The sequence below is a fragment of the Mesoplodon densirostris genome, chromosome X, assembly GCF_025265405.1.
Source record: "Mesoplodon densirostris isolate mMesDen1 chromosome X, mMesDen1 primary haplotype, whole genome shotgun sequence".
NCBI classification, from domain to species: Eukaryota; Metazoa; Chordata; class Mammalia; order Artiodactyla; family Ziphiidae; genus Mesoplodon; species Mesoplodon densirostris.
The window spans coordinates 130,497,939-130,518,731 of record NC_082681.1 but is presented as its reverse complement, the minus strand read 5'-3'; the positions used below and the strand labels follow the sequence as shown (position 1 = coordinate 130,518,731).

The 20,793-nt window shown below is 44.9% G+C and overlaps 1 protein-coding gene across 1 annotated transcript in view; it reads left to right on the top strand.

Moving 5' to 3' along the window:
• Positions 1-20,793, top strand: part of CLCN4 (chloride voltage-gated channel 4) — an 81,760-nt gene that overhangs the window by 42,564 nt on the left and 18,403 nt on the right. Inside the window, exons 4-7 of the mRNA XM_060087993.1 lie at positions 4,129-4,316; positions 12,681-12,803; positions 19,461-19,667; positions 19,780-19,860. Coding sequence (XP_059943976.1) covers positions 4,129-4,316; positions 12,681-12,803; positions 19,461-19,667; positions 19,780-19,860 — 599 coding nt within the window. The remainder of the gene's footprint in view (positions 1-4,128; positions 4,317-12,680; positions 12,804-19,460; positions 19,668-19,779; positions 19,861-20,793) is intronic.

Here is a 20,793-nt window from a genome sequence, read left to right as displayed (position 1 = left end):
CACAATACACGGCGATACACTTAACATAAATCTATCATCAGTAAAGCAAAAAGACCCCGAGGCACGGGCGGGCCCAGGTACGGTCCTTGGACAGCGGTACCGGGAGAGCGGGTTGGCCCTTTCCACACTGTACAGAGGTTTCCTGCCATGCTGGATTTTATTGAAAACACACATTTCACATTCTATAGTACTTAGCCATGTAGAAGGCGAGAAAGGACGGGAACGTGTTGATCTCTAAAAATAAAACATCATACGAGACTGGCGTTTACTAACACCGGCAGGCCCTGAGATGAACTAAACATCGAGAGGCGCTCAAAGTAATGCGAGACACCACAGGGTCTGAGGTAGGCCTGGGGGAGGCACCTCCAGCCCATGGCTTGTTCTGACCCTCAGGGACTCCATGTCCTTCATTTTTATAATCCCAACACCATATTTGTGAGCAGTACCTGTTTCCAGAGTGAATGAATGAGTATCTGGAGGGGACCCCTCCCCTTTTAATAGCAAATGCACCAGCCCTCCGTGGAAATTGTTTCCTGAAACTTACTTCCTTTTAGGAGGCTGTGAAGGTTCATGTCTAAGAAGAAAAAAACTTGATCATGCTAAAGAGATTCCCTTAAGAAACCCCCCCTGCCCGTAGTAACACGCTAGTTATGGTTATAGGACTGATCAGAGAATGGCTGTGTGATACAGCCATTGAATAGAGTACATACTCGCAGAGCGCCTGCAGGGCATAGGGTACCATTTTGTGATTAGAGCACTTTGATTTCTGGCTGCCCCGTCACTCGTTACATCTACAGTGGTACGAGGGGCTTGGTTGCCAGGGAGGGGCTCCCTCTGCCTGGCATGTCCTAAAGGGCCCAGGAGCGTGCTGAAGGGGCAGTCCTCTCCTTCCGGCCACAGCAGCTGCACGCGCATTCCGCCCGTCCTGTCCTTCCCGTCCCAGTGGCGCTCCCGGTATGTATTGGCAGCGATGCTGGGAGGGAATTCGAGCTCATGGACATACGGCGTTTTGCCACCCGTTCGTTTGGCTCTATGAAGACCTTTAAGGTAGGTGGGGGCGGGGAGGGTCGTTTGCTGCGAACTCTGATGTCTTTCTTTAGAATAGATTTATAAAACTGTACCCTGTGTTATTCTTGGCTCCTGGGAAGGAGGGATGAATACGGGAAATGAAGGAATCCGAGTAGATGTCTTGGCGTCCTGCTGGAGTCACACAGCGTAGATTTATCAACTGATCTCAGAGCTCTGTCGGGCTGTCTTTAACAAGTCAGATACCAACCATCGGGCTTCACTGTTAATCCGATTTCCATCAGTTCTTTCAGGAAGAATCACCTGGGGAATTAAAAAAAAAATGCTGCTGCAATTAAATGGTACCCCTGGAGATGACACCCTAGCATTGAGTAAAACCCCCTTTCCCCTGTGATTCTAATATACAGCCAGGGGTGACGACTGCTGGAGAAGGGCGATCCCGTGGTCACATCAGCAGATGAATATAGGAGGGAGACAAGAAAGGGATGATCTTGGCAGTGAAGGTGGCGAAAGTGTTCTTTTGATCTGGATGAAGGAAAAGCCAGAACACTGCCCCATTCACCTTCCCGTTCCCCAGTGGCGGGCCCCAGGGGTCCCACTGTCTGGCCTGTCACCTCCTTAGTGGCAGTCCAGACATTATATTCCGACGCCCCAGATGGAGAGGCCCAAGCTGCGGCTCCTCTGCGGGGCGTTAACCAGGAGCCACCACTGGGTGTCGCTGTTGTTCCACACAAGGCAGTTTTTGTTCAAATGTCATCTTCTGCTGGAGGTGTTCTCTGACCACCTTTTCTAAAAGTACATCTCCCTCTCTGAGCCTCGTCGCCCTCGCCCACTATATGTATGTACGTGTGTATGTATGTAACAGCTTTATTGAGATATAACTCACATACCATACAGTTCACCTGGTTAAAGCGTACAACTTGGTGGTTTTTAGTGTATTCACAGAGTTTTGCAACCATCACCAAGGCCAATTTTAGAACATTTTCCTCAGCTCCCAAAGCACCTCCCTCCCCTTTAGCTATCAGCCCCAGTGCCCCTAGCCTCCGCTCAGTCCTGGGCAACCGCTAATCTACTTGCTGTCTCTGTAGATTTGCCTACTCTGGACATTTCATAAAATGGAATCATACAGTATGTGGTCTTTGGGGACTGGCTTCTTTTACAGCGTAACGTTTCCAAGGTCCATCCATGCTTTCGCATGTGTCAGCGCTTCGTTCCTTTCTGTTGCCATTGTAGGCGGACCACATTTTCTTTCTCCATTCAGCAACTGATGGGCATATGGGCTGTTTCCACTGTTGGGCTTTTGTGACTATGCTGTTGTGAACATTTGCGTACATGTCTTGTGTTGGGTATACGTTTTCATTTCTCGTGGGCAGATGCCTAGGAATGGAAGTGTTTGGTCGGGTGGTGACTCCTTGTTTAACTTTTTGAGGACCTGTCCTACTGTTCTCCTGCACCATTGTAGGAAATGGCTGCCATTGGAACGTGCTGTATTCTCCTCTCTAGCACCTACCACCTTCTGTTGGAGCCCCTCAGTTACTTACTTATTCAGTCTGGTGTCTTCTCGCACAAGGTGAGATTCCATGAAGGCAGGGACCTGAGTTTGCTTCGTTCACTGCTGTACCCCAGGGTGTGGAACAGTACGTGGCATGTAGTAAGTAGGTGCTCAATAAATAGCCCTTGAGTGAATGGATGGACCTGAGTTTTCTGATTTTCATTTGTTTGTTGTTCTCATTCATTCAACATGGATATATGGTTCCAGCTATGTACCTGAGGTGAATACAGTGGCCCTTGCCCACTTAAAGGGGACACAGGGTCTAGACACCTGGCTTAATCCCCACCGTGGCACACAAACCAGACAAGAGACTCCCCCCACCCTTATAGACTAGTTGGAGTTTGTGTGTTTGCATGTGTGTGGGGTGTGTGTGTGTGTGTATACATATATATATATATGCTGATCATATCAGGATGTGATAGGTATGGTGATGGGGAATGCCTGGTAAGTATACTTAGCCCAAACTTAGGAAATCAGGGAAGGCTTCCTGAAGGAGGTGATATAAATGCCAGCATCTAGAAGATAAATAGGTGCTTGCCAGGTTGGGAGAGGACAGTGCTATCTAAGGCGGTGCAGAGAGGAGAGCCTGGTGTGCCAAAGAACACTGTGTGGGCAGGGCGTGGGATTCGTGATGGAGAGAGAGGAGCCTGGAGAGAAACGTGGAACGGCGGTCAGAGCCTGCGCACTGCTGAGTATTCGGGTGTTCTGGCTAGAATAGTGGGCGACTGCTGATGGAACCAGGAGAGTGGCAAGGCCAGGTTGCCTGAGGCTGGTATATGGCTGCCTTTGGGGAATTGATGTTGTAATAAGGATCCAGTAAAAGTGTGAAAAGTTTGGTAGCGCAAAAGTATTCCCTGCCTTCGTAAAAAACTGGAATGGGTTATTCTAGAAAGAGACCTAAAATGGCCTTCTCTGACCCACTGCACGCTCGATTTTATCCCACTTCTATCGGCCTTTAAAGTAGTTATTTACTTATATAGCTCCTCAGTCCTTTATCCATAATTTTTTTAAAATCCAGAAAGTTCTAACAAGTGAGATTTTTCAAGCTGGATTCCATTTGGTGGCAAAACTTTATTTCAATGACAACGCTATTATAAATCGTTTTGCCTCCATTTTGTCTGAATTGTCAGGTTTCCTGGAGGATATTCATGTGTGTGATCCCAGCATCCTGCCCCAGAAGCTGCTGAGGGGGTTACATGATTTATAGGGTGTAGGTACCCTGTTTCTAAGATTCAGAAGGGCTGGGTTCTGAAAGCCGCTCGGCCCCAGGGACTTGCTGTGGGCTCAGCACTGCGGGTCTCTCCCTCCCGCCCAATCGAAGCCCCCCGAGGACAGCGTATCGTTGGCCTTTGTGTCTCACTGGGCTGGGCACCACCTTTGCCACACCTGGTGCCCTGCCACTCGCTCAGGTGACCTCAAGACTGAAGAAAGAGGCTTCCTGGGTGCGTGGCAGCCTGGAGCACGGGCATCTCCGCCTGGCCCTCTGGGCGCACGTGCTGCCCTGGCCCACGCCGGCCGTCCCTCTGAGTGGTTCTCGCTGCTTCTTCCAGGCACCCTGGCCGGGGTCATCGATCTCGCCGTCGACTGGATGACAGACCTGAAGGAGGGCATCTGCCTGTCTGCCTTCTGGTACAGCCACGAGCAGTGCTGCTGGACTTCCAATGAGACCACGTTTGAGGACAGGGACAAGTGTCCCCTGTGGCAGAAGTGGTCGGAGCTGCTGGTGAAACAGTCGGAGGTGGGTGCAGGGGCAGGTCCTGGCTGGGAGCTCCGTGGCTGGTGTGGGGGGACGTCCGAGTTCTCACCTTGCAGTATCTGTCCTGACCGTCGTCGTGGCTACTATGAGTGCCACTTGCCACTTGGCTTTTTCTAGCTCTAGGGTTCAAACTTCACTTGGAAAATCCTTTCCCACTATTTCATGTGCACAATCTATGTATTTTCTTTAAAGCCTTTTGTTTGGCTTTATTTTTCTTACTGAGAGTGATCTCTTGATCATGCTGAAGAAATAGGGTTGATATTTATCCCTTCTGTTTGAGAAGAAAAGATGTTGCTATTTTTTAATAACAGCTTTAGTGAGACATAATCCATATTCCATGGGGCGTACCCATTAACGGGTACAATGCGATGGCTTTTAGGATATTCACAGAGTTGTGCCACCATCACCCTGATCTAATTTTTTTTTTTTTTTTCGGTACGCGGGCCTCTCACCGTTGTGGCCTCTCCCATCGCGGAGCACAGGCTCCGGACGCGCAGGCTCAGCGGCCATGGCTCACGGGCCCAGCCGCTCTGCGGCATGTGGGTTCTTCCCGGACCGGGGCACGAACCCGCGTCCCCTGCATCGGCAGGCGGACTCTCAGCCACTGCGCCACCAGGGAAGCCCCCGATCTAATTTTAGAACTTTTTTTTTAACATTATTTTTTCATTCAAACAGAAAGTCACAAAAATTATATAATCATCCTCATCAGTTCCCTCAGTGCCATGTGATTAATTTTTTTCATCTTGATCTTTTGTTAGCAGTTTTATGAATTCATCAGTTTTCCATTAGAGTTCTGAAAATGCTTATTCATTCAGTTCAGCAGTATAGTCAGTTACCAGAAACCTGTACTTGTCAGAGTCTTTTCCATGAATTCCTTGAAGATGAAACCCTTTTATAGGAACATTTTTGCAAAAGCATCAGAGTACACCCAGAACTGTCTGTAAATGACAAAAGACTTAAAAATGACCACGGTTAAAGATTTGATGAAAGTTCATAATAATGCAATTGACAAGGAAACTTAGTTATTTCTGAGATATACGTTTTAAAGTAATAACTAGAATTATGACTTATAACATTATACCAGAACATATAAGATTTTTAGGAATTTCATGTAATGTCTGAAACATTTATATTAACATATTTCCATATAAATAACCCAAAGAAAGTTTAGTATTAGTTTTTTTTTTTTTATACAACAGGTCCTTATTAGTCATCAGTTTTATAGACATCAGTGTATACATGTCAATCCCAATCGCCCAATTCAGCACACCACCATCCCCACCCCACCACGGTTTTCCCCCCTCGTGTCCATACGTTTGTTCTCTACATCTGTGTCTCAACTTCTGCCCTGCAAACCGGTTCATCTGTACCATTGTTCTAGGTTCCACATACATGCGTTAATATATGATATTTGTTTTTCTCTTTCTGACTTACTTCACTCTGAATGACAGTCTCTAGATCCATCCACGTCTCAACAAATGACTCAATTTCGTTCCTTTTTATGGCTGAGTAATATTCCATTGTATATATGTACCACTACTTCTTTATCCATTCGTCTGTCAGTGAGCATTTAGGTTGCTTCCATGACCTGGCTGTTGTAAATAGTGCTGCAATGAACATTGGGGTGCATGTGTCTTTTTGAATTATGGTTTTCTCTGGGTATATGCCCAGTAGTAGGATTGCTGGATCATATGGTAATTCTATTTTTAGATTTTTAAGGAACCTCCATACTGTTCTCCGTACTGGCTGTATCAGTTTACATTCCCACCAACAGTGCAAGAGGGTTCCCTTTTCTCCACACCCTCTCCAGCATTTGTTGTTTGTAGATTTTCTGATGATGCCCAGTCTAACTGGTGTGGGGTGATACCTCATTGTAGTTTTGATTTGCCTTTCTCTAATAATTAGTGATGTTGAGCAGCTTTTCATGTGCCTCTTGGCCATCTGTATGTCTTCTTTGGAGAAATGTCTATTTAGGTCGTCTGCCCATTTTTGGATTGGGTTGTTTGTTTCTTTAATATTGAGCTGCATGAGCTGTTTATATATTTTGGAGATTAATCCTTTGTCCGTTGATTCGTTTGCAAATATTTTCTCCCATTGTGAGAGTTGTCTTTTCGTCTTGTTTATGGTTTCCTTTGCTGTGCAAAAGCTTTTAAGTTTCATTAGGTCCCATTTGTTTATTTTTGTTTTTATTTCCATTACTCTAGGAGGTGGATCAAAAAAGATCTTGCTGTGGTTTATGTTAAAGAGTGTTCTTCCTATGTTTTCCTCTAAGAGTTTTATAGTGTCCGGTCTTACATTTAGGTCTCGAATCCATTTTGAGTTTATTTTTGTGTATGGTGTTAGGGAGTGTTCTAATTTCATCCGTTTACATGTAGCTGTCCAGTTTTCCCAGCACCACTTATTGAAGAGACTGCCTTTTCTCCATTGTATATCTTTGTCTCCTTTGTCATAGATTAGTTGACCATAGGTGGGTTTATCTCTGGACTTTCTATCTTGTTCCATTGATCTATGTTTCTGTTTTTGTGCCAGTACCATATTGTCTTGATTACTGTAGCTTTGTAGTATAGTCTGAAGTCAGGGAGTCTGATTCCTCCAGCTCCGTTTTTTTCCCTCAAGACTGCTTTGGCTATTCGGGGTCTTTTGTGTCTCCATACAAATTTTAAGATGATTTGTTCTAGTTCCTTAAAAAATGCCATTGGTAATTTGATAGGGATTGCATTGAATCTGTAGATTGCTTTGGGTAGTATAGTCATGTTCACAGTATTGATTCTTCCAATCCAAGAACATAATATATCTCTCCATCTGTTGGTATCATCTTTAATTTCTTTCATCAGTGTCTTATAGTTTTCTGCATACAGTTCTTTTGTCTCCCTAGGTAGGTCCATTCCTAGGTATTTTATTCTTTTTGTTGTAGTGGAAAATGGGAGTGTTTCCTTAATTTCTCTTTCAGATTTTTCATCATTAGTGTATAGGAATGCAAGAGATTTCTGCATTAATTTTGTATCCTGCAACTTTACAAAATTCATTGAGTAGCTCTAGTAGTTTTCTGGTGGCATTTTTAGGATTCTCTCTGTATAGTATCATGTCATCTGCAAACAGTGACCGTTTTACTTCTTCTTTTCCAATTTGTATTCCTTTTATTTCTTTTTCTTCTCTGATTGCCGTGGCTAGGACTTCCAAAACTATGTTGAATAATAGTGGTGAGAGTGGACATCCTTGTCTTGTTCCTGATCTTAGAGGAAATGCTTTCAGTTTTTCACCATTGAGAATGATGTTTGCTGTGGATTTGTCGTATATGGCCTTTATTATATTGAGGTAGTTTCCCTCTATGCCCACTTTCTGGAGAGTTTTATCATAAATGGGCATTGAATTTTGTCAAAAGCTTTTTCTGCATCTCTTGAGATGATCATATGGTTTTTATTCTTCAATTTGTTAATATGGTGTATCACATTGATTGATTTGCATATGTTGAAGAATCCCTGCATCCCTGGGATAACTCCCACTTGATCATGGTGTATGATCCTTTTAATGTGTTATTGGATTCTGTTTGCTAGTATTTTGTTGAGGATTTTTGCATCTATATTCATCAGTGATATTGGCCTCTAATTTTCTTTTTTTTGTAGTATCTTTGTCTGCTTTTGGTATCAGCGTGATGGTAGCCTCATACAATGAGTTTGGGAGTGTTCCTTCCTCTGCAATTTTTTGGAAGAGTTTGAGAAGGATGGATGTTAGCTCTTTAAGTGTTTGACAGAATTCACCTGTGAAGCCATCTGGTCCTGGACTTTTGTTTGTTGGAAGATTTTTAATCAGTTTCAATGTCATTACTTGTGATTGGTATGTTCATATTTTCTATTTCTTCCTGGTTCAGTCTTGGAAGGTTATACCTTTCTAAGAATTTGTCTATTTCTTTCAGGTTTTCCTTTTTTTTGGCATAGAGTTGCTTGTAGTAGTCTCTTAGGATGCTTTGTATTTCTGTGGTGTCTGTTATAACTTCTCCTTTTTCATTTCTAAATTTATTGATTTGAGTCCTCTCCCTCTTTTTCTTGCTGTGTCTGGCTAATGGTTTATCAATTTTGTTTATCTTCTCAAAGAACCAGGTTTCAGTGTTATTGATCTTTGCTATTGTTTTCTTTGTTTCTGTTTCATTTATTTCTGCTCTGATCTTTATGATTTCCTTCCTTCTGCTAACTTTGGGTTTTGTTTGTTCTTCTTTCTCTAGTTCCTTTAGGTGTAACGTTAGATTGTTTATTTGAGATTTTTCTTGTTTCTTGAGGTAGGCTTGTATAGCTATAAGCTTCCCTCTTAGAACTGCTTTTGCTGCATCCCATAGATTTTGGATCGTCGTGTTTTCATTGTCATTTGTCTCTAGGTATTTTTTTATTTCCTCTTTGATTTCTTCAGTATCTCTTGATTATTTAGTAACGTCTTGTTTAGCCTCCATGTGTTAGTGTTTTCTACGTTTTTTTCCCTGTGATTCATTTCTAATCTCATAGCCTTGTGGTCAGAAAAGATGCTTGATATGATTTCAGTTTTCTTAAATTTACTGAGGCTTGATTTGTGACCCAAGATGTGATCTATCCTGAAGAATGTTCCGTGCACACTTGAGAAGAAAGTGTAATCTGCTGTTTTTGGATGGATTGTCCTATAAATATCAATTAAATCTATCTGGTCTATTGTGTCATTTAAAGCTTCTGTTTCCTAATTTATTTTCATTTTGGATGATCTGTCCATTGGTGTAAGTGAGGTGTTAAAGTCCCCCAATATTATTGTGTTACTGTCAATTTCCTCTTTTATAGCTGTTAGCAGTTGCCTTATGTATTGAGGTGCTCTTGTGTTGGGTGCATATATATTTATAATTGTTATATGTTCTTCTTGGATTGATCCCTTGATCATTATGTAGTGTCCTTCCTTGTCTCTTGTAACATTCTTTAAAGTCTATTTTATGTGATATGAGTATTCCTACTCCAGCTTTCTTTTGATTTCCATTGGCATGGAATATCTTTTTCCATCCCCTCACTTTCAGTCTGTATGTGTCGCTAGGTCTGAAGTGGGTCTCTTGTAGACAGCATGTAGATGGGTCTTGTTTTTGTATCCATTCAGCAAGCCTGTGTCTTTTGGTTGGAGCATTTAATCCATTCATGTTTAAGGTAATTATCGATATGTATGTTCCTGTTACCTTTTTCTTAAATTGTTTGTGGTTTGTTTTTGTAGGTCCTTTTCTTCTGTTGTGTTTCCCACTTAGAGAAGTTCCTTTAGCATTTGCTGTAAAGCTGGTTTGGTGGTGCTGAATTCTCTTAGCTTTTGCTTGTTTTTAAAGCTTTTGATTTCTCCATTGAATCTGAATGAGATCCTTGCCGGGTAGAGTAATCTTGGTTGTAGGTTCTTCCCTTTCATCACTTTAAGTATATCATGTCACTCCCTTCTGGCTTGTAGAGTTTCTGCTGAGAAATCAGCTGTTAACCTTATGAGAGTTCCCTTGTATGTTATTTTTGTTTTTCCCTTGCTGCTTTCAATAATTTTTCTTTGTCTTTAATTTTTGCCAGTTTGGTTACTGTGTGTTTTGGCGTGTTTCTCCTTGGGTTTATCCTGTATGGGACTGTCTGCGCTTCCTGGACTTGGGTGGCTATTTCCTTTCCCATGTTAGGGAAATTTCAACTATAATCTCTTCAAATATTTTTTTCAGGTCCTTTCTCTCTCTCTTCTCCTTCTAGGACCTCTATAATGCGAATGTTGTTGCGTTTAATGTTGTCCCAGAGGTCTCTTAGGCTGTCTTCATTTCTTTTCATTCTTTTTTCTTTATTCTGTTCCGCAGCAGTGAATTCCACCATTCTGTGTTCCAGGTCACTTATCTGTTCTTCTGCCTCAGTTATTCTGCTATTGATTCCTTGTAGTGTATTTTTCATTTCAGTTATTGTATTGTTCATCTCTGTTCATTTGTTCTTTAATTCTTCTAGGTCTTTGTTAAACATTTCTTGCATCTTCTGGATCTTTGCCTCCATTCTTTTTCCGAGGTCCTGGATCATGTTCACTATCATTATTCTGAATTCTTTTTCTGGAAGGTTGCCTATCTCCACTTCATTTAGTTGTTTTTCTGGGGTTTTTATTTGTTCCTTCATCTGGTACATAGCCCTCTGCCTTTTCATATTGTCTATCTTTCTGTGAATGTCTAGAACATTTTCATCACCCCCAAAGAATCCTTGTACCCATTGGCAGTTACTCCCCATTTCCCCCTAAGTCCGCCAGCCCTAGGCAACCATGAATCCACTTTCTTGTCTCTGCAGATTTCCCTGTTCTGGACATTTCATGTAAGTGGAATCATACAATCCGTGGACTTTTGTGTCTGGCTTCATTCACTTAGCGTAATGTCTTCCAAGTTTGTTTGTGTCATGGCATAGATTGGTACTTTACTTCTTTTCATGGCCAAATAGCATTCCATTGTCTGGATAGAGCACATTTCATTTCCCTGCTCATCAACTGAGGAACACAGGTTGCTTCCACTTTTGTGCTGTTAGGAATGATTTTGCTTTGAACGTTTGTCTACAGGTTTTTGTGTGGACAAATGTTTCCATTTCTTTTGGGTAGATACCTAGGAGAGGAATTGCTGGGTCACATGGAACCTCTATATTTAACCTTTTGAGGAGCTGCCAGACTCTCTTCCAGAGTGGCTGCACCACTTGAGACTCCAGCAGCAGTATATGTGGGTTCCAGTTTCCCCACATCCTCCCCGACCCCAGTTGTTACCTGGTTTGGATTATAGCCCTCCTTCCAGGTGTGAAGTGCTGTCTCATTGTGGATTAAGTTTTCATCTTCCAAATGCATCTTAGGAACACGTCACAGAGGATGTTTGTGGGCCTTCTGTGATGGTAATATCCCAGGCCCAGGGGATGTAGCAGTGAGGCACACACCAGGTGCTTGCCTTCATGGCACTCCAAGCTTCAGATCCACATACAAATCTTAGTTGGGGAAAAGGGTTAATTTCTAACCGAATTCAGTGGTTACCACAATGCCTATGGGTCATCGACAGATCATAAGCCCAAGTGAGGGGGAGTTAGGTTGCCAAGATTCACATTAGGGGTAATGTGATGACCATTCAAGACAGAAGTGTTCTTGGAAGATAGATGTAATCCCTTTATTCTCCTCCTCCCTCTCCCACTCTCTTACCCGATTGACTTAATGCAGCTGAAGACATTTGGAATGCACTTTGCCATTTGCTAAACCTCTTTCTCAGTGGAGTTGAAAATTAATTCCTTCAGATCTCAGAAGTAGACCGGGATCTTGAAATCTCACACGTTCTCAGTGCTCTCCATTACTTCCAAAAATAAATTCTCTACTTAAGTTGATGGAGGTGGGCAGGCAGAATTGGCTGGGCGCCATGTTTGATTTCTTCTCTCCTACTTTGGGGGGAAATATGGCCGTCTAGCTTTTGAACCATTTCTAAGATTTATACTTGGATTCAAAGAATTACTGTTAGCAAGGGTGAGACGTTATTTTTAGTCTCAAAAAAGTCCATTTTTCACTAGGTGAAATGTATTCCTCCGTCTGATTTCTCACCACATAGGGTGTGAATATCTGTGATTGTTAAGGCTAGAGCCGTCTCCTGGAGTGCGTTTTTGCATTTTACAGGCACACGTGTAGCCGTGCCCACAGCCTGGCTTGTAGGTGCCCTCACTTTCCCTCTCCATCACGTGAGGCATCCAGATGGTGGCAAGGAGCTGAGGCCTGGAGAATTGTGGTCTCTGCCCACAAACCAGATCCTCAGCCTCAAAGACCCCAGACTGCGTGTTTGGTTCAGAAAGTGTTCCCCACACATCAGACAATTTGAAATATTGGGGCGGGACCTGAGACTGCATTTCCAGCCCACACCCAGGTGATACTGATGCTGCTGGTCCAGAGACCACATCTGGGTAGCAGTATTCTAAAATGCAGTTCCCACACTTCCTCATTGGCAGGGTAGCTGTGTGCTGCAGCATGGATGTGGCCTTCATGAAAGCAAAGAGGCTGATCCACTATACACAAGACCAAACAAACCTTCCCGGGGCTCGAAGGCAGAATTTTCTGTTACACCTTTCATTAACTTGAGGGCCCGGAGTGATTAAAACCAAGCCTCATTCACAGTTTCTATGACTGCTGAGACCTCACCTGGTCGAAGGTGTGTGTACACAGCTCCCGGAGAAGCAGCCGGCGCTGTGTGTGTGAACCGACTGTAGCAATAGCAGCAGCTGATAAAGCCAACCCTGCCTCTTCGCTGACACAGGACCCGGAGAGAAGCTGCCTGGCGGAGGGGCAGGCGCGTCGCTCGGTTCTGCGGTGGCTCACGTGTTCTTTCTTGTTCTGTGTCTTGTTTAGGGTGCCAGCGCTTACATTCTGAATTACCTAATGTACATCCTGTGGGCATTGCTGTTTGCGTTTTTGGCCGTCTCCCTGGTACGAGTATTTGCGCCATACGCCTGTGGCTCTGGTATACCCGAGGTGAGTGGGGGCTGAATGAATTTCCTTTGTGCCAATAATAAGAATAGCAAATGCTTACGTGGCACTTCTGTGCTAAGCACGGTTCCAAGCATTGGACATCTGTTCACTCATTTAGTCCTCACAGGGAGCCTATGAAGTAGATACTGTTCTGCATTTGACGGTTGGGGAAACTGAAGCACAGAGAGGTTAAGTAACTTGCCCAAGGTCACTAAGCCGGTGAGCTGGGAGTCGAATCCAGCTGTCTGGCCTTATGCTCGGTTGCTTCTCATATGCTTAAATTCTTGTCTTTACAAACCAGGCATAACTCTTAAAGCCTGTGGAGTCAGAGTCTATTAACCACACACACAAACGTGGCACTCTCGTAACTCATAAGTGCGTCTTTGATAGAACGTGAAAGAGGATAACAGTGGAGGTTTCCTGCTCAGAAAGCTTACTGATGAGTAAACTCCCTCGCCACGTTTTGCTCTTCTGGTGACAGGGTAATAGCAATCTTTAAAAAAATGAATTCCAGGGCCTCCCTGGTGGCGCAGTGGTTAAGAGTCCGCCTGCCGATGGAGGGGATACGGGTTCGTGCCCCGGTCTGGGAGGATCCCATATGTCGCGGAGCGGCTGGGCCCGTGAGCCATGGCCGCTGGGCCTGCGCATCCGGAGCCTGTGCTCCGCAACGGGAGAGGCCACAACAGTGAGAGGCCCGCATACCGCAAAAAGAAAAAAAAAAAAAATGAATTCCACGTTCAGTACATGCGCCGTGAATGCACCCTTGTGAGTTTAGAGTTCTTATAAATATTTTTCAGCACTTTCTTGTAACCAGAATATGAGGGAAGTGAGTGACCTCATCAATCAGGAGGAATGCCCAAGACCAAACTTCAAACCAAGGAGATCTGCTGGATTAGAATAATGATACTTGAGCAAATTCCCGAAAAGCCCAGACAGTAAAACTCTTAGCCAGAAATCATTTAAAAAACTCTTAGATGATCATTCTAATCAGTGCTGTTCCATCCTCCTTCAAGTTGGTGCTTCAGCAGCGCCCGGAGACGGCGGAGATGCCGAGTTGATAAAGATGTGAGTGGTCATGGCAGTGCACCAACACTCTTTGGCAGTGTCGCCAACACCGCCGCTGGTCTGGGCAGTTCATGCGAAGGGCTGAACTGTGGATGGTTTATATGAACATGTTGCTGCAGGAGCCTGAAAAATAAGCTACAATACCATCCTGTTTCCTCGGTACAGCCAGTGCTGCTCTAAGGCACCATATGCATTCCTAAAAATCACAAGACTGCATCATCAAAACCACAGAGCTTGTGGGGAAGATGGGGCTAGGGGCACAGCACTCAGAAACTTCACTGGTGACACATAAAAAAGATGGGAACCTCATAAAGGCAGTAGCAGAGTTAGACACACGTTAAATGGTTAAGAAATGTATGAATACTCCCTTAGTGCATGCGTGAGCTGGGAGTCATCTGAGACGTGTGCCTGTGTGCATTTTGTGTATCCCTGCACGGCTCGATTCGCAGCTGCAGTTTTCCGCCTTGTGGTTCTCCCAGATGAAATTGTGCAGAAACAGATGCGAAATTGGCATTATGCTCAAGTTCTGCCCTGACGCATGAATCACACTGGAACAAACGTGGCTTTTCCAAACAAGTGTTCAGGCAGAACTGACTGCATTTTATTGGATATCGAAGACCGAAGGCACCCGGGACACTAAAAAGAACGGATTACTGTTGGCATCTCGGTTTCTGATCGCAATGCCCAACAGCAGGCGCTTTTGGACTCAAGCCGCCTATCAAAATAAGGAGATGGCCATTGGGGGAACTGGTGGGAAATTTAAAGCAGCCATAAAAGATGTGGGGGGCAATCCCATCTTCCCCTTCCAAGAACCAGAGATGCGTGGCTCAGCTCGTAGACAGACAGGGAACTCTATCTGGGAGGGTCTGGCTGGACCTGGTCTCTGTCCAAAGCGGGCATCTTTATTTGTGACAGCTGAACTCAGAAGGAATAAACTACTGAGTTGAGCATTGTTTCCCGTGTGACAAAGCATAAGGAACACACCGATGTGGATAAAACTCAAAAAACGGTATCACGTGACAAAAATAAGTTGCAGAAGAATATCTAAATAAAGTATGAATCTATTTCTCTAGAGTCCCTAGAACAGCCAAAATGAAACAAGCATACTGTTTAGTGATACACATATGTGCTAAAGCTATAAAGAAAGGCAAGGGAATGATTGGAGGCGGGGAGGAGGAAGGTTCCACTGAGGAAGCAAACACAGGGCTTTCAAAGGTACCTGCTCTTCTGTCCTAAACTTGGTAGTAGGTACACAGTAGTGGGTACATGAACATGCTTTCAGCCATATAGAATATGTAACAGCTTCATGTCTCCATTTATAAAAGAGTTCACAATAATCTTTTCAAGTAGCAGGAGCACAATGGAGATTTTATAATTAAGCTTTGGCTATTATGACTCAGTAGTAGAAAATTTTGCCTGTTATTATAGTAGAGCTTGAAATTCCTAACCGAAGGGTGCAATACCTACCCCAGTTCTTGGAGGAGAGGCGCAGAGTGAAAAGTTAGTGCAAATAAGTAGTTCCTGGATATAAAGAATGTCCTTCCAGTTAAAACCCAACGGACCGGGGCTTCCCTGGTGGCGCAGTGGTTGGGAGTCCGCCTGCCGATGCGGGGAACGCGGGTTCGTGCCCCAGTCCGGGAGGCTCCCACGTGCCGCGGAGCGGCTGGGCCCGTGAGCCATGGCCGCTGAGCCTGCACGTCCGGAGCCTGTGCTCCGCAACGGGAGAGGCCACAACGGTGAGAGGCCCGCGTACCGCAAAAAAAAAAAAAAAAACCAACGGACCATGCAAACAGCTCTACTCAGTTTGAGATACAGGGCTGTTCTTCACTTCAGGAAAGACACTAAATGAGATGTTTAGAAAATACCCTTCCCATGTAGGAGGTGATCTGCCCGTAATCTGTTCCTGGTGTGCAGTGTCGGAACAAACTTTGAACGCAGTGCACTTCTGCACAGTTTAAAAATCACTCATCCTTTATAATGTTTGCTTCTGAAATATTTAGATTACTTCGGGTGACAATGCTACTGACCAGGGTTCTTGACCTCCTTAATCAATAGAAATTGATCAGAGGCCAGGCAAGAAAGTCAGGCAAGGCTTTATTGGGGCCCAAGCTGCAGCAGGGCGGGGAGGGAGAACAAGTAGCAGGTGCCCTTGCTGGCCTACTTGCTGGGGGGCAGGGCGAGCTGGTTCCTGATATGCGGTGAGGGGAGGGGTGTGTCCAGGGGTCGGGCCGGAGGGGAGGCTTAGGGGGTCTGCCCACCCCTTTGGTGGTGTTGAGTGCAGGGGGCATGTGCAGTGCCCTGGGTTTGCTCCAGGCTCTTCAGAAGTGGCAGTGGGGCTTTTTGGTCTCTTTGTATCTTGTTGTCCAGAATTTGCCCCAAATGGGCATGCATGCAGTTACTTTTAGTCCCTTATAGTTTCTTCGTATTTTGTTGCTAGATGTTTGTCCAGGTGCAAGCATTGCAGCACTGCAGCAAAGGGTCCCAGGTCCCAGCCAGTGTCAAAAATTCCTTTGAAACATTTAAAAAAATACAAATTTAGAGACCATTTTTTTTCTGTATAATAAATGCTCTTGTATTAGCTCTACAAAGCACATTTAAAAGTGCACACTAGTTCTTGGGCTTCAGAACTTAGAGCAAACTGGGCAAGGATGACTCTACTACTGTCTGCTTCATTCATAAAACCACTGTGGACCGTATAAGAAATCATGTCCTCCTAGGGACTTCCCTGGTGGTGCAGTGGTTAAGAATCTACCTGCCAATGCAGGGGGCACGGGTTCGAGCCCTGGTCTGGGAAGATCCCACATGCTGCAGAACAACTAAGCCCGTGCGCCACAACTAGTGAGCCTGTGCTCTAGAGCCCATGAGCCACAACTACTGAGCCAGCGTGCCACAACTACTGAGCCCGCACGCCACAACTACTGAGCCTGTGCTCTAGAGCCCGCGAGCCACAACTACTGAGCCTGCCTGCCACAACTACTGAAGCCCATGAGCCTAGAGCCCGTGCTCCGCAACAAGAGAAGCCACTGCAATGAGGATCCCGCGCACGGCAACAAAGAGTAGCCCCTCTCGCCGCAGCTAGAGAAAGCCCACGTGCAGCAACGAAGACCCAATGCAGCCAAATAAATAAATAAATAAAATTAAAGAAAAAAAAGAAATCATGTCCTCCTAGAACTTGCTTTGGGTTGATGTTTCAGTTGTATACAATGTGAACTCTCTCACAAATATTTGTTTGCCAGAGAGGTTTTAAAGTTACCGCCATCAAGTCACAAATGTGCTGCAATACATCGCCTTAAAGCCCTGCTTGATTCAGTCTCTGTTGATCCAAATTAAAGCAAGTGATTGGATTTTGGCATCTACTGGGAATGAATTTGCCTTCTTTAGTCCCTAATTTGATCATGACAATTTTATAAAGTCATTTTAGAGAATTACAAAATACCTCTTACATTGTTCAATTCACCACATGTCATGGCTGGCAAAGGCTCAGCTAATTTAGATGCTTGTAATTTTCTAAATGGTATTACGCTCTTCAACTGTACCCTGGGGTCCAAATCCACATTAACTAGCTGACAAAAAATTACAGATAATTTTATTCCAGGCAACACGAAAGGGCAGGATTGTGGCAGGCATACTAACACGTCCCTTAAATAAAGGGATCTGAGATCCCCAGAGCACAGGCTCAGATAGGCCCGCTAGCACTAGTTAAAGACCAGTGTAACCACCGCTAGTTTGTCTGCGTTTATAGTTAAAGGCTAGTTCAAGAAATACCATCTGATTGTAGAGCTGGAAGCCCTCACTCGCGTCCTCTAGGAAGGATCTTAGTGAGTTCTTTCGAATGGATGCCCACACGCTCGCTCCCTGTTGGTCTTTCTCTTTGAATTAAGAAACAGATCTCTATCAAGAATTCCTGAGATGGAAATGGTCCAGTCACAGCCCTGTAAAATTGCTAGGACTAGTTCACTTCACGACCCTCTCCAAATCATCACAGGTGACATGATGCCAAAGAGTGTTTCAGGACCGCCCTTAAATATTGAGTAATTAGGAATACCTGTACTGCTCTTCTCAGGACGAGAGCAGTGCTTCTCTACCTGGACTGCATTTTAGAATCACCTGGGGAGGCTGTAAACCTCCTATGCCCAGGATACACCTCAGACCAGTTACATCAGATCTCGGGGTCCTCCCTGGTGCCTAATTCTCCAGGTGATGCCACAGAGCGCTGCTGGAGAAGGGCTGTAATAGCTATTTGAGAAACTGATTTTGGCGCCCACTAGGAGGCTCTTTGACGTTATGAAAACATCCTGATGGTGACAGGAGCTGAGACTGTCCCATTATGTATTATACGATGGGAAAACGGATACTGACCATGAATTTCATTAGCTGCCTCACTCAGTGTCTAATAAATCTCTGATTACAGGCTTGTAAATTGCTAGCTGGGGAGTAAACATTCACTCCATTTCAGCCAGTCGGCGGGAGAGGTTGAAGGTAAAATGTTTCTTACCCATTGGTGATGCTTCTGTATCCAGAAGAACGCTGTTTTGGGGGAAGAGGACTCCAGTAGATGAAGTTAATCCCTGAGATTGGCACCCCGTTGAATTCTAAAAGCGTTATGCAAATTCACGTGCACCTTTAGGGAGAAAGCCATTATTTGGCATTTACAAAGCGTCGCAGGTCTGCAAGTGGAGCACGAGGCAGCTCTACCTGTAGTCAAAGTGCTTTTCAATACAAGAGGGCAAGATTCAACGGAAGGGAAGGGGTTGCCATGGATTCGGATACCCTTACATCCCCCAGAGGTTGAGCATCTTTATTAGAATGTTGAGCATCTTCTTTTTCCAATATTGTATTAAGAATATTTTCAAACATACAGGAAAGTCGAAAGAATTGGACAGTAAACACCCATATACCCCTGGCCTGCATCAGGGGTTGGCAGACTTTTCCGATAAAGGGCAGAGAGAGTCAATATTTTGGGCTTTGTGGGTCAAGAGGCAAAATTGAGGAACTGTTCTCACTAAAAGGCTAGTAGCCTTGTTTACATGTTACACTTAAAAACATTAAAAGCACTCTTAGCTCGTGTGTCATACACAACAGGTCGTGGACTGGATTTGGCCCATGGGCCATAGTTTGCCGACCCTGATCTGAAGTTCAATTGATATTTTGTTGTATTTGCTTTGTCACATAGCCAGCCAGATGTCCCTTTATCTTGGCCATCTTTCAGTAGTGAAAAATTAACCGTTAAAATCAATAGATACACGTATCTTTTCAGCACAACAGAGGGTAAAATGTGCAAGATAAAATGCCATAAATAAAATGAGACTGATAATTACTTATTCAGTCCTCGTTATGATCTCTCATTACTCTTGGAATTATTAAGATTTACTATGCATTGAAATTGTTTCAGGGTTCCATTAATATATAAAATTAGGCGTTAATATAAATTCTCAATATAAAAATATAGCGGAATTGACAACTAAAGCAGCCTCTCTTCCATATGATTTAGTGCATCTCCGTTTGAAAGATGCTTCTCAGAGGAGGGAGAGGTTACTTTCCTAGCCGTGGCGCTGAGGCGGCTCACTCCCCATCGTTCTCCATCCTGTGTTTCAGATAAAGACCATCTTGAGCGGCTTCATCATCAGGGGCTACTTGGGCAAGTGGACCCTGCTGATCAAGACTGTCACCCTGGTGCTGGTGGTGTCCTCGGGCCTGAGCCTTGGCAAGGAAGGGCCGCTGGTGCACGTGGCCTGCTGCTGCGGCAACTTCTTCAGCAGCCTCTTCTCCAAATACAGCAAGAACGAGGGCAAGAGGCGCGAGGTGAGCAGGTGCAGGACGGAGCGCCCCCCCCCCCCCCCCCCGGCCAGGCTCACCAGTACCCGCTGATCTGCCACCAAGGCCTCGGGCTGACGGCGAGCTCTTTGCTTCGCAGGTGCTGTCAGCCGCGGCCGCTGCTGGGGTCTCTGTCGCCTTTGGTGCTCCGATCGGGGGTGTGCTTTTCAGTCTGGAAGAGGTGAGCTTGGGCTCTGGAGGGCCCCGTGGTTCTGAGCGCCGAGGAACGCAGCGGGGGTCGGGGCGGCTGGAGGCTTCCCTCTGTAGCCCTCTGAGGACTAGACGCGAAGGAGGGTTGAGAGCTTCCTGCAGCTCATTTAGGAGCCGCAGTGTTCGCCATGAAATCCGTGTTTCCAAGTCCTGTTGAAAAATTGCCAGTGTGATCTCTGGGGGGAGATTTGCAGTCTCCTCTCTCTTTTTCATAAACAACATAATGAAGCATTTTTGTGTTTTGCAACCCAAATGGATCTAGTCCAGCAGTTGGCTCACGTTGTCTGTAAAGGGCCAGGTAGCAAATATTTTAGGCTTTGCGGGTCTCAGGGCTCGGTCGCAACCAGTGGGCTCTGCCCTTGTAGTGTGGAGGGCGCCGCAGACAACACGCACGTGCGCAGTGTGGCTGCCTTCCAACAAGGCCTTCCCTATGGATGCTGAAGTTTGAATTTTATATCATTACCACTTGTCACTAAGTCTTGTCCTTTTGAATATTTCACATGTCACAAGATAATTCTCTCTTCCCCCAGCCATTTAAAAATGTACAAACCATTCTTAACTCATGTGCCCTCCAGATACATTTGCTGGGCCAGGGGTTTCAACCCATGATCTGTTGTCTGGAGAATCAAATCAGAGGTTTCTTTTCTTTTAGGAGGGTCTCTGTGCTATAAACAGAATTATGATGAAGTATTCTCATTTCTCCTAAAAAATAGCTCAAACACACCTTGACTAGCATCCGTTCCAATTTTAGACATAGAGTCCTTTAAATATGTTCGTTAGTGCATTTGGGCCATCCTCACACCTAGGCTGAGGAAGTGAGCACCGCCCATCTTTGGTCTTGAGTGTGACTTTGTGGCCTATGCCAGCAGGTGGCTGCTGGTCAGGGGCTGGGGCTCTGGGAGGC